A 14,868-nucleotide genomic window follows, 5' to 3' on the forward strand; every position below is an offset into this window, starting at 1 on the left:
AGAATTAAATGTAAAACAAGCTTACTAGTGTCAGTGGTTTGTGTATTACGATACGTTTGATTTAGTACGTTAACCATAGATCAAACCAACTTGTGAAACCAACTCAAAAACCTCAAAAAATTTTCTAAACTGGTCTCAAAACTACACAAAACGATAGTCATTATCAGTAGGCAACTAAACAAACCGATTCTGGCTATCCTGGTTCCCGGTATCCGATTCCGGAAGTAGCGGAAATAGTGGTCATATATACCAAAATGGATCTCACTTACTTTTCTCAGCGATGGTTTGACCGATTTCCACAAACTTAGATTCAAATAAAAGGTCTTCCGGTCCCATACGGAATTCCTGAATTTCATCCGGATCCGACTTCCGGTTCCGGAATTATAGGGTAAAGTGTGTTCAATATTGTACACCGTCACTTAAACCGGCGAAACAAAAACGTAAAAAAATTCCTAAACTGGTCTCAAAACTACACAAATCGATAGTCATTATCAGTAGGCAACTTAACAAACCGATTCCGGCTATCCTGGTTCCCGGTATCCGGTTCCGGAAGTACCGGAAATAGTGGTCATATATACCAAAATGGATCTCACTCACTTTTCTCAGCGATGGTTTGACCGATTTCCACAAATTTAGATTCAAATGAAAGGTCTTTTGGTCCCATACGGAATTCCTGAATTTCATCCGGATCCGACTTCCGGTTCCGGAATTATAGGGTGCGTACTAGAAGAGTTTGTGTGTCATGTTAGTTGGTGGCCGTACGAACCGACTTCGAATATACCGGTTCTCGGGTTCCGGTGCCGGAAGTGCATATAATAGTGAACCCATTTCGTTCTCTTAATTAAGGATGGCTTACGCAATCAAAGCACTGTTTTATTCTGTATGTTATGCATAAACAATCACTTGGTTTCTTTCAAAAATCGAAGAGAAAATTTGAATAGAATACCACAATATTATATGTACATGAGAAAGGCATCATTACACCACTAGGTGGATTAAAACAGGTTTTTCAATATGTTATTGCAATGTCCCTTCTAAAATGTATGATATTGCATATTCATTACAAGAATTTTTTTGTCCAATCCGTTTCGTTTATAAATAAAAAATATTCCCGTAAAACACAATATCCGCTCAACTCTGTCTTTTTGTGACTTATTCTGCAGTTCAGTGCAACCAGTTTGTCAAAGTGGCATGCACAAGTGAACTTAAAACAACTAATTTGGCAATAATTTGTTCTCAAACAAATGAAAAGCCCGAATTTTGATTAGAATAATTAATTCCTTCAATTTTTGGACAATATTATGAAAATTACATTAATTTTGAAGTTTATGATTTTCATCACTCTGTAAAAAGTTTTGTGACACTGGTTTCCTAAATATGTACACCGAAACCTCCATTTACGAACTAAACGGAGATTCGTAAAAAGAGGTAGCTCGTAAAAAAGGTTTACGTTATTTGGAATTTACTTCGTAAAAAAAGTTTTGTGTAATGAATGTGGAAACCGTTCATCGAATCGAAACGGATGTGAAGAGTAAGTGCACGAAAAATAAAGTTTGCGCTCGTTTCAAAATCCAGGATGGCAGCTTCCGGTTTATTGATATTGCTTACAACTCCTAACAATATGGGTATTTTTGGAAAAAGATTGATGAGTAGATGCCGGAAAACGATTTTTGAGGTTCTGAAATTCAATATGGCGACTTCCGATTTCTTGATATACCTCAAAAACCCTTACAATGTTGGTATTTTCGAAAAGGATTTGATGTGTAGCCTTTAAACGATGTTTATGATCGTTCTGAATCCAAAATGATCACTTCCGCTCTATTGATATTCGTTGAAAATACTCACAACACGGATATTTTCAGAACAGATTTGGTGTGTAGGTACCAAAAAAGCAAGATGTTTGTGATCGTTTTGAAATCTAATTCTTTCCGAAAATACCCATATTGTAAGGGTTTTGAAGGAATGTCAAGAAAACGGACGTCGCCATCTTGAATTTCAGATTTCCTAAAATTTTGCCTAAAAACTGTCATTCCATTAGTTCACGTAAGCTTCGTCCTCCGTGTTCCAAGCCAACAAACAGGTCGATACTTGAATTGCTAGAAAGGAATTGCGAAACCATTTATTTTCGTTAGTTTGGATGGTTTTTGAACTTTTTACTACTGGAAAAAGCAAACGAGACGATAAAATTACCCGCAGATTTGTCTTAATCGCGAAAATCAGTCTTTTTCACGAAAAATGCGCGAGGGTAAACAAATCGAAAAAGGGAGAAACTCTTTTTATGTTGATTCATTCAATGGATATAGAGGAAAAGTGAATAAAATGTACCTTTTAAAGATAAACCAACAGTTCATCGATTTATCAAAAATTTATCTGAGAATATACAATAATTTCTAAATAGGAACTGAACCAAAATCCAAACATTCATTGATGTTTTTCTCCATTTGCTGTCAATGTTAGATTCGCCCTTCTTTGAATAACAGCTGATATGGAATTATGCTAGTAGCTAATGGAGTGTTAGTGCTAGAAAGTTGAAACCGAAAAACTGTTCACAAGTAATTTCCAGGAAAACAGAAAAGTAAATTTACGAAACAGTAAATTTATCGGGATTTATCGGTTATTATTGAACGGCTTGTGGGTTATTTTTGCTCCAAATACGGCAATTTTGCTTATTAGCGTATGTGCCTCATCACTGAAGATAGTTCTGCGGTAAAAAAGCGGAGCTTCGTCCAATTGATTAAGCGATTAATTGATGTTTCCAAACCCAAATCTTAACGCAAAATTTTCCATAGAGTCGATGGAGAAAGTCCAACTTCTTGCCCACGACGACGAATCGATGAGTTGTCGTTTTCTTTGACAGAACGACCGGAATATTTTCTTCTGTACGCACTCTTTTCATTCCTGTCGATGGTTTGGCATCCAATGGAGTAAATGTAAACCTAAATTTGGTAATTAAGTTCTTTATGGTGGTCTCAGATGGACGATTTTATATGCACCATAAAATTCACGAAGTTCTCTACAAACGGTTTAAATTTAATACTGATAAAGAAAATAAATTTCCACTATTTGGAAGCGTTGTTCGGGAGTTAACCTATTAATGATGATTTGCCAAACAATACTGAGTAATGACGTCACTTTACACTGTCAAAACAACTTATAGACAATAGAGTAACCTCTATTGAAAAAGCAAACCAAAAAACACCCAATCTAATAAAAAGGAGTATACATGTTTATGTAACAGAAAACAATATAAATATTTTAAATATTGACAAATTATTGTACGATAATGTTTCTGGATACTAGGGCAATACAATAAGAACACTAGCTGTAAATTCGGCTACCTCGTGAAAAATAGGGAGGCACTGTAAAAACTTCTATTCCCTGGCAAGTTCAGATTTATTTTCGTCAATAAATTCGCTAGAAAGCTGATGATGTTGCAAGACATTTACCGCTGTGGACGAAAAACCCAGATTTTTGTGACAATTTCGACTCAGGATGCTCGAATGTACAAGCAAGAGTTCCTGAAAATAGGTATTCTTCCGTAAATTGAAATGTAACTTTTTTGGCATAATTTGGCATGTTACCGCAATAGCGAAGGAGTGCTACAGTAGTATATACAACGGAATAAATTTCTTCTTTGACAAGAACATCAATCCACTCAGCAGCCCTCAAAGCCGCTCAATTGAGCAGTACTAGTCAATTATCAAGCAAAAGTTGATAAAGAGAAGAAAAGTGAAAGAAGATGCGACAGAGATGAGGTTTTGAGATTTTACCAGAACCAAATTGTTCGTATTTTTTTCCAACTACAATAAATGGGCTCCATTTTGAATCTTCAACATTAGCATTTCATAAGCATTTTTCCTCGACGAATCAGTTTGTGTTGCGACCAGTTATAAAGTAGACACAATAAAATAGATAATCTTTGATAATGCTCAAAGAATTTTAATCCAAAAAGATGTCAAATATTTCTTCAAAATGTCGTCTGCTTCCTCGATTAATTCGAATTATCGAAAATTAGGGCTGAATGAATAAATAAATTCCTACAATGATAACAAATAGGGATCAGCAGGAGAAGTTTGTCGGAAGGTAAAATCCTACCGCCCGTTATGATTAGATCCGGTCATCCACCGACGCCACTTGCAGTGAACGCAGCGAGCAGGAATGTGTTTTTGTTGTCGGCAGGTGCCACATCGTTGTTCCCCATCTGCCAGGACCCGTATCTTGTTTTGCACCAGAAATGTACCTATGACTGCTACTGATAATCCGAACCATAAATGCTTACCACTGATAGGTGCCAATTAGTCGTATTTAATCAGGGATGAAGTCATGCATGTTCGTTTGTTCCTTGTTGAATCCCGCGACCATATCGAAATCATGCCAGATGGAAGCCTGATGTGGATCAAGGACTATCCTTCCAGTGGCGCTGCAACCCTTTCTCGTTCGCCGGCAATCAACTGGCAATTGATATCGCCCAATTGGATCTGCTTTCCTGCTGCCTAATCTGCGATTCATTTCATTGCTTTACACAAGGGCACTTAGGAAATGTTATATGGCTCTGAATTGTTTAAGCAAGATTTAATTTTTATATGAGCTTCAATTGCTTCCTTTTCCAGTAGACCGTTAGAAGCCTTCGGGTGTACACCAGAAGAAGCTACCGAGGATACCGAGAAGTCGTGACAAAGTGAAAAAGCCAAAAAGTAGATTAATTGTCATTTGAGTCTAAAAGCGGTTGGATAATCCCCCAACAAGAATCGCTTCCAGAACGTGTGTTGGAAAAACCATCCGACGAGTAACTAAAGTGCGTGAGAACTAGTGCCATTTGGATTCATCTGGCGGAATAAGTAAGCACGTACCGAAGCAGATTTGATTCCGAGAAGTGGAAATTGAGTTTTTTTTCTTGTCTTCGCAAAACAGAGAAGCGAGATCTTTTTTCTGACTGCGAAATCCGGAAAGTTGCTTTTGCTTCAGCCAGTGTACGAGTAGCAGCAATAATGCCAAGGGTAGTAGGGAAAATGAGCAGCTTAGCGGCCGTAATCCTGCTGATTATCGTCGGATTAGCGGTTGAAGTTCGTACCAAAATGATCGACGTCGGAGGGGAAAAATCTGCTGCACAGAAGTACTTTGATGCCGTTGCACCGGAAGGTAAGTTACGGGTCTATACCAGAAATGCGTTGAAAAGTGTACAGATTCGAAAAAAGATACTCTTGCAATTAAATGTTTATGCCAAATGACTTATTTTATTTATTATTTATTCTCATTTGGCTAATGCGAGTGCAGTCTTCTAAATTATGATGCCTCTTAAGTTTAAAAGATCGTTTAAAAGTTGTTTAGTTTCTCGAGTTCGTCGTTTTTCACATTTTTTCATGCATATTTTATTCGATGGGGAATCATGACCAGGGGAACGTTTCCTTATCGGTGCCGTTCTTTGCTACCTTTATGCGTGTCATGCATCCAAGCACGTGGCTTTATCCAGTCCTCAATCGCATACAACTTTCATTGTAAATACAATCACTGCCACAGGCTCTTTCCTTTCCGAGAACTTTTCGTTTCCTTCTTCTGCGCAGTTGCTCTCTTTCTTCGGTTCAACTATTTTCCGAGACCACAGATGCAAGACTGAGATCACGCTTGTTCCATGTGTGGTTGTAGCAAAGAACAAAAAGCAGGGAAACTCGGGAAATGTATTTCCATTCTGGCGTCGCCGACAGTGCTTCTGGCATCGAACGTGAAAACTTTTACGGGAAATTTCTTGTCGAATTTATTCACATAGTCAGACCTGGTATGAAGTATATCTAATGTTGTTGAAACCGCGAATCTCGATTCGCTTCAAGTTGTGGTTATTCATTCGTACATTGGTCTAATGTGTATCTAAGCTGTATTTATCCAGAACAAAAGATGCAGACTTACCAAAGCTGTGTTTATCTAGAACAGTAATTCCCGTTGTGGTCCCAACATCCCACAAATGGACACTAGTTCAATTTAAGTGGACAGTAAACTCAAAATTGGCCACAGGTAAACGACTAGTTGCCATTAGTTTATTTCGCTCCGACTAAAATCTATCTGAGAAAAGTTCAGAGCAAACGAGTTCATGACAAGTTTATTTATGTAGATATGTGGGAAACTACTCAATGAATCAAAGTTATCAGATCAATCATGTCAATTAAAAGTAATTTTATCGTGAATACGACTAACTTTACTATCGGGTTGCTTTTCAGGCAGCAACATAAGGAGTGTATCGAAAATAAGCTATCCACATTTTTTTCTTTCAAATTATGATAAAAAACGATATTTGATTCAAACTAAAAATTGATCCTTTATTGCACGAGGTTAAACTTGAGCATAATGAAAACCGGATGAAGTTATTTCTTCACGAATTCTCTAACTTTTGATCGAACGCTCTTCATCAAGTTCCGGACAAGTGTTGCATCGCATTTTTTGACGCTTGAGTCCAAAATTTTTTTGAACTCCTACATGTTCCCAGCTGGCTTACCAGTCTTATTGAAGACCCTCTTCACGATTGTCCAGTAACGTTCGATGGGTCGAAGCTGATGACAATTTGGTGGATTCAGTGAATACTATGCTTCTTATATAAAGGCAGCATTCTCTTCTGGAGTCACTAAGATCGATAGATTTCTGCATTTATAGTTCCGGTAGTTCCGGAAATCGCATGCATCCGGACACTGTAAAAGACGCGAATACAATTTCCGGGCTCTTGTTGCTGCTCGCTTCTTCTGTTCTACACTTTGTTTCGAGATTTTCTGCTTTTTGTAGGTCTTCATGTGATTTCGCCTCTTGATACGCTGGATCATTCCGACACTCGTTCCTGCTTTTTTGACAAATCACGTATTGACATTAATTTGTTCTTCATGATTAGAAATACCACTTTCTGGTCCAGTTTAGGGTTTGAAGAACCGGGTTTTTTGCCTCTTCCTTGTAGCTCATCCAAAGAATAGTGTTTCTTAAACTTATTAATGAAGGTTTTAACAGCGCCATGATGAATTCCAAGCCGCTTCGCCCATTTTCGCACAGTAATACCCTTCTTACTTAGCCATGTGTCCAGAACCTTAATTTTCACTTCCTTTTCAATACGCGACATTTTGAAAACGCAGTATTTCAACCGCACAAACAAGTAAACAAACGAAAGCTGACAGCCAAACGCACAGCATGCTGTGATCTGAGCATAAAAAACCGCCACAAATAACACATGCGTACAACACGAATGATTGAGGATAGCTTATTTTTGATACACTCCTTTATTTCTGTTCCATAAAATCGGAAATATAGTCATAAAATTTTCAGTAGTTTTAGATATAAAATAATAACTTAAAACAGAATTTTCCCTACACAAAAATCTCAGAATTGCGGAAGCAAATAATGTCCTCATGGTAATAACCAAATCATATATATAATAGGGCTGAAAAGTCACCACTTGTGGCTGAACACCCAATTTGAATCTTAATAATTTAATTTTAACTCATATTCCAATAAATAATTATTAAAAAAAAAAAAAAAAAAAAATAACTTAAAATTGATGTTTTCCAAAGCTTTTGATATGAACGAGCAAAGAGGTGAAATTCAGAGCCAAAATGAGGCGCACAAAAATTCAAACATATGAATTTAACGAATCATCGCACAAAGCGTATCGTGAAAAACCGACACATATGTTAGAGATACGGAATATTTTCATTGATTGAGTGCTTTGGGCTGACGACTCGTTTTGTTCGCTAATCAAACAGACTGATACTAACTGTGGATGGTTATAAACCATGAGTATTTTTAATTAACTAATATGAGAGAGACATATTTGTCCATGTTGCTCAAGATGGTCGATTTGGTCATTCATTTTATAACCAAAATGCTAAATAAAAATCCTTGAACTTAGCCTCTAATAATGTTTTCTGCTTGTACAACTTAGTTTAAACCTGTATTCGTAAGTTCTCAAAACAAGAGTAATTGGAATAATTTAAAGGTTGAGGAAATTGAGGTGGAATAAATTATTGATTTGTTTCATTGTTGTTTTAATTATGTGCAAAATTTCTTGGTTATAAGTTAATGATATTATACCATTTCTCACGAATTTTTGAAAGAATTTTCTATTTTTTTTGTGCACGTTTGGCAAGTGGACATTGATAACTTATGTTATTAAAATTTTGTAAATTCAAAAATTATAGAAATCTATATACATATATATATATATATATATATATATATATATATATATATATATATATATATATATATATATATATATATATATATATATATATATATATATATATATATATATATATATATATATATATATATATATATATATATATATATATATATATATATATATATATATATATATATATATATATATATATATATATATATATATATATATATATATATAGTTTGTATGTTTGTAACGCCATAACTTTGGAACTACTGAACGGATTGCCAAACTTGGCACAGGTACTTCTTGCATTTCAGAGATGGTTTAAGGAGTATTTTTATAGGGAGGAAGCGTATCAAGTATCATAAACAAGGGGGGTCATGAAAAAATTCATATAATTTGACAATAATCGATACATTTTAAAGACCATTGAAACATTTTGCATACCTTATATATAACTATATATGGTGGACGTAGCAAGTGCCTTTAAAAAGGGGGTTGTAATGTTTGTAATGACATTACTCTGGAATTACTGAACGGATTGCTATCAAACTTGGCACATGTATTTCTTGCTCTTCAGAGATTTTTATAAAAATATTTTCTTCAGAGTCTTCAGAGATGGTCATAAGCGTATTTTTATGGGATGAGGAAGCGTAGCAAGTGTCATTAACAAGGAGGGATCATGAAAAAATTCATATAACTTGACGAAAATCGAAGACCTTAGAAACATTCAGCATACCGTAGATATGATTTAATGGGGGATGGATGTAGCAGCCTTTAAAAAGGGGGGGGGGGGGGGGTTTATGTTTGTACTGGCATAACTCTGGAACTACTTAACGAATTGCTATCAAACTTTTCACATGTATTTCTTGCTCTTCAGAGATTTTTCTAAAAATATTTTCATGGGGAAAGGGAGCGTAGCAAGTGTCCTTATCAAAGGTAGTCGTTAAAAAATATCTAATTTGACGAGAATCGGTACTTTTTTGAGACCATAGATACTTTTTGCACAACTCAGATATGATTATAAGGATATTCGGTGGGGGGTGGATGTAGTAAGTGCCTCTAAAAACGGGAGTGTAATGTTTGTAACGGCATAACTCCGGAACTATGGCACCAATTGCTATCAAATTTGGTACAGGTATTTCTTGCTCTTCAGAAATAGTCATAAAAGTATTTTTATAGGGGAGCAAGTGTAGCAAGTATCATTAATAGGGGGACATAAAAAAATCATAAATTTTGAAAAGAATATAATTTTTGAAGACCATGGAAACATTTCCCATACCCTAGATATGATATATATGGAGGGTGGATGTAGCAAGTGCCTTTAAAAAGGGTAATGTAACGACATAACTCCGAGACTACTGAACGGATTGCTATCACACTTGGCAAAGATACTTTTTGCTCTTCAGAGATAGTTGTACGGGTATTTTTATGGGGGAGGGAACGTAGCAAGTATTCTTAACAGGGGTCATGAAAAAATTTATTTAATTTTACAAGATTCGATACTTTTTGAAGATTAGGGTATTCGTTTGGGGTGGATGGGGGAGGTGGTAAATGACGAAATTTATATAATTTGAAGAGAATCGACATTTAGAATACAAGGAGGGGTTTTTGAAAATAAATTTTCATCTCCCATTTTTTGTAAAACAAGAGAGTGGCAAAAATTTCAAGGTCGTAGTAAATAATATTGCTGTTGTTAATTTGAATGCATCTCAATTTTCTTTAAATAATCCTAAAAGATATGGCTCCATTTTGCCGTGGAATTCAGGGAAAATAATCTTTATCTGCTTATGAACGCGAGTGTATTTAAGTCTCAGCATAACTACGAAACAACTAAACGAATCGTCACCAAGTTTGGCACATGCACGATATTTTTTTTAAAACACAGGAACTTTCTACACTACTCAGAGTAATCATGGAGGAGATCTGTAGTAAGTTCACTGACAAAAAAGAAGTTAAATCAAAATAGATTATTAGGTTATTTTGAGGGTGAAGAAGTGTAGCAAGTGCCCCGAACATGGAAAGTGGAAGGGAAAATTGATCGTGAGCATATTTCTAGCAACTAAGTGAGGTTCACACAAATATTCACAAGAGGGAGGGGGAACAAGTATTCTCAACATTGATCTGAATTGACGAAATCATACAATCAAGGTGCATTTGTTTATGTAAATTGAGAAAACTGTCGACTCAAGGTGATGGAAATAAGTTTACATTTGTATGAACTTAAACTTTATTCTATAGGATTTACTCCCCGGCGAACGACCAAAATTGTTAAAGCCAGGGTAAAATATAAATGATATACAAAAGTTTTTCCATAGTACGCATGTAGTTATGATGTTAAACAGCCTTTCGTTATCGAATAATCATTATTAGATGGAAAATTTTGAGCAATTACGTGGAAATAATGATGTCATAAAAATTTTTATGAAGAGGAGGGAATATCAAGTGTTTAAAGCCATGGAAGCCAAAGGTATTGAATTTCATTCAGTAATAGCCGTTCAACCGAGAAGGTTGTGTATAGAAGCGTACAGTTTAATAACGCTGGTTAGTTTACACGCGTTAAATACGACAACGGTTGAACTACAGGTAGAGACCTGTTGGCAGCAGCCGTTAAAACGTAAAATCGTGCTGCATAAGAGAGCCCTAGTGCTGGGCCAAGCTGGTGAAGGAAACAACAAAGGGCGTTTCCCAAGCTCTACCCAGGCCACAATATACAGCCACAAGTGCTGAGCAGGAGAGTGCAAAGGCACATTGAAGAAGAAGAGTGCAAAGGCACACAGAAGCAGGAGAGTGCAAAAGCACACCGGTGCGAAGGCACTTCGGTGCAGAAGCATATCGGTGCGGAGCACAAGGAAGAAGGAGACAAGACAACTCGGTCTTTCCACTGCCATACAACACGCAGGTATACACCGGTGACCTGCGCTGGTTGCAGCTGGCGAAGACAAAAGTAAATCGGAAATCGAGTGGTGCTGGATGTCAGGTAGCAGTAGCATCACATCCAACAATCAGCATCCAACAAGAACATCTAGAGCAACGAGGATCTACACGGCAGTGCACAACGGAGATAGACAACAATTTCAAGGTAGAAGTTTTTTCTTTTCCTTTTGATTGAGTACTGTGTAGTGTTGGTTTCATTTTTTATTTTAAAGTTTGATTAAAAACATTTTAATGTGATGGATGAATCAATGGACGTAAATCCTAGCATGAATCCTATACCCCCACGAACGAAAAAATATCAGGAGAGCTCTTCTGGGCCTTGGATAGTCTTTTTTAGATGTATATCAAAGCCATTAAACATTTACCAAATTTCTAAAGGTTTGACATCACGATACTCTTCAATCAAAGAGATCATAAAAGTAAATAACTATAAAATTCGTGTTGTGGTAAATAATTTGAAACACGCGAATGATATTGTCTCTTCGGAACATTTCATTAAAGAGTATAAAGTTTACATACCCTCCAAAGATGTCGAAATTGACGGTGTTGTTACCGAAGCGAGTCTTTCGGTAGATGATTTACTCAAGCATGGTGTTGGTCGTTTCAAGAACTCTATGCTTGAGGGTGTGAAAATACTGGAGTGCAAACAACTGTACTCAGTAGTTTATGAAGAGGGAAAAAAAGTTTATCGCCCATCAGACTCGTTTCGAGTGACATTTGCCGGATCTGCGTTGCCGTCCCATGTCTATGTCGATAAAATTCGCCTCCCTGTTCGGCTTTTTGTTCCAAATGTAATGAATTGTACGAACTGCAAAAAATTCGGACACACAGCTACTTACTGTAGTAATAAACCAAAATGTATTAAGTGTGAAGGACCTCATAAAGATAATGATTGCAACAAGGAAATTGAAAAATGTATTTATTGTGGGGAAAGTCCTCATGAGGATATTTCAGTATGCACTGCATTTAAAGTGCACAAAGACAAAATTAAGCTTTCTTTAAAAGCACGGTCTAAGCGCACATATGCAGAAATGCTTAAAACGGTCATTGATGTCCCCCCTTTGGAAACCGAAAACGGGTTTTCAAATCTAGAGGAAACAGAGGACTCTGACTCTGACGAAAATAGTGAAGGTAATTCGTTTATCACTACCCAAGGGTCAGTTAAGAGAAAGAAGTCTTCTTCCAAATTACCAAAAAAGACACCTTAAGTTTCATCTTCAAAAAAAGATCCCCGTGTTAAACAAAAAAAGTCAAAACCAAAGACTGTGCCTCCTGGTTTGTCAAATTCACAAACCAATCCAGGATCTAGCACAGAAAAAGGTAATAATCCTGTGGGCTCCATTTCACAGCCACCAACAGGATTACTGAAGTTTTCGGAAATTGTTGAATGGATTTTCTCAGCATTCAATATATCTGAACCCTTAAAGACCCTCATAATGGCATTCCTTCCAATAGCTAGACATTTTTTGAAGCAGTTATCAGCTCAATGGCCAATTGTCTCAGGTTTTGTATCTTTTGATGGATAATTTATCACCCGCCGCAAATGATACAATCACTGTCCTGCAGTGGAATTGTCGAAGCATCATGCCAAAACTTGATTCATTTAAAATTTTATTGCATAGTCAAAAATGTGATGTATTTGCTTTATGCGAAACATGGCTTACTTCAAACATAGCTTTAAATTTTAATGATTTTAACATTATACGTCTCGATAGAGACTCTCCGTATGGTGGAGTGCTTTTGGGAATTGAGAAATGCTGTTCCTTTTATAGATTAAACATCCCTTCAACTTCTAGTATAGAAGTTGTTGCTTGCCAAATAAACATTAAAGGCAAAGATATTTGCATAGCTTCGGTTTATATTCCTCCAAAAGCACAAGTTGGACAGCGACAGCTTAATGAAATGGTTGAAGCCCTTCCTGCTCCACGATTGATTCTGGGGGATTTAAATTCGCACGGAATGATGTGGGGTTCCGTTTACAATGATAGCAGATCATCTTTAATACAAAACATTTGTGACAATTTTAGCATGACGGTATTAAATATGGGTAGCATGACACGGATCCCAAGACCTCCTGCACGCCCAAGTGCATTAGATCTATCTCTTTGCTCAACATCAATTCGACTAGATTGCACCTGGAAAATATTGCCTGATTTACACGGTAGCGATCATTTACCAATCATCATCTCAATTAGCTGTAACAAATGTATTGCTAATTCAGCTAGTATTCCATATGATTTGACAAAAAATATCGACTGGATTAAATACCAAAGTAGAATCTCTAGTATTTTGAATTCAATGGAAGAGCTTCCTCCACTTGAAGAATATGACTTCCTCATTTGTTCGATTCTGGAGGCAGTAGAACAATCCCAAACTAAACGCTTTCCTGGGCCAACGACTAACAGAAGGCCTCCCAACCCCTGATGGGACAAAGAGTGCTCAGAGGCTAAACTCGCAAAACAAAATGCTTGCAAGTCGTTTCTAAAACGGGGAGGAGGAACTCCTCAGAATTTTGAAAAACTTATGGTTTTAGAAACCAAGTACAAAAGCATACTTCGAGCCAAAAAATGTAGCTATTGGAGACATTTTGTCGAAGGTTTGTCAAGAGAAACCTCAATGAGCACTCTTTGGAATACGGCCAGACGAATGAGGAATCGTAACGTAGGAAATGAGAGTGAGGAATACTCGAACCGATGGATATTTGATTTTGCGAGGAAAGTTTGTCCAGATTCTGTTCCTACGCAAAGCATTATACGGGAATCTCCTCCAAATAATGGTTTTATTAATAACCCATTTTCAATGATGGAATTTTCTATAGCACTCTTGTCTTGTAACAATAACGCCCCTGGGTTGGACAGAATTAAATTCAACTTGGTGAAGAATCTGCCCGACCTCGCAAAAAGACGTTTGTTGGAATTGTTCAACAAGTTTCTTGAGCAAAACATTGTTCCGCCTGACTGGAGACAAGTGAAAGTTATCGCCATTCAAAAGCCGGGGAAACCAGCTTCCAATCACAACTCATATAGACCCATTGCGATGTTGTCCTGCATCAGAAAATTGTTCGAAAAAATTATTCTACGACGTCTCGACACTTGGGTCGAGACGAACGGTTTGTTGTCAGATACTCAGTTTGGCCTCCGTAGAAATAAAGGGACGAATGATTGCCTTGCATTACTTTCGTCTGACATCCAAATTGCCTTCGCTCAAAAGCAACAAATGGCATCTGTATTTTTAGACATTAAAGGAGCATTTGATTCAGTTTCTATTGATGTTCTTTCAGACAAGCTCCACCAACATGGACTTCCAGCGGTTATAAATAATTATTTGCACAACCTTTTTTCAGAGAAGTGCATGTATTTTTCACATGGCGATTTGGCAACATTCAGAATTAGCTACATGGGTCTCCCGCAAGGCTCATGCCTCAGTCCGCTCCTCTATAATTTTTACGTGAATGACATTGACAGCTGTCTAGTAACCCCATGTACACTAAGGCAATTGGCAGATGATGGCGTGGTTTCAGTTACTGGGCCCAAAGCTATTGATCTGCATAAACCATTGCAAGATACCTTAGATAACTTGTCCGTTTGGGCTGTTCATCTTGGTATCGAATTCTCTGCGGAGAAAACAGAGTTAGTCGTCTTTTCACGAAAGCATGATCCCGCGCAGCTTCAGCTTCATATGATGGGAAGAATGATCCAACAGGTTTTGACTTTCAAATACCTTGGGGTGTGGTTTGATTCCAAATGCACGTGGGGAGGACACATTAGGTTTCTGAT

At 36.9% G+C, this 14,868-nt stretch overlaps 1 protein-coding gene across 1 annotated transcript in view; it reads left to right on the top strand.

The window, feature by feature from the left end:
• The first annotated feature begins 4,599 nt into the window (after positions 1-4,599).
• The window catches only part of LOC131436389 (uncharacterized), a 53,502-nt gene continuing 43,233 nt past the window's right edge, over positions 4,600-14,868 (top strand). Inside the window, exons 1-2 of the mRNA XM_058605093.1 lie at positions 4,600-4,838; positions 4,912-5,139. Coding sequence (XP_058461076.1) covers positions 4,989-5,139 — 151 coding nt within the window. The 5' untranslated portion in view covers positions 4,600-4,838; positions 4,912-4,988. The remainder of the gene's footprint in view (positions 4,839-4,911; positions 5,140-14,868) is intronic.

The sequence above is a fragment of the Malaya genurostris genome, chromosome 3 (genome assembly GCF_030247185.1).
Source record: "Malaya genurostris strain Urasoe2022 chromosome 3, Malgen_1.1, whole genome shotgun sequence".
Classification (NCBI taxonomy): domain Eukaryota; kingdom Metazoa; phylum Arthropoda; class Insecta; order Diptera; family Culicidae; genus Malaya; species Malaya genurostris.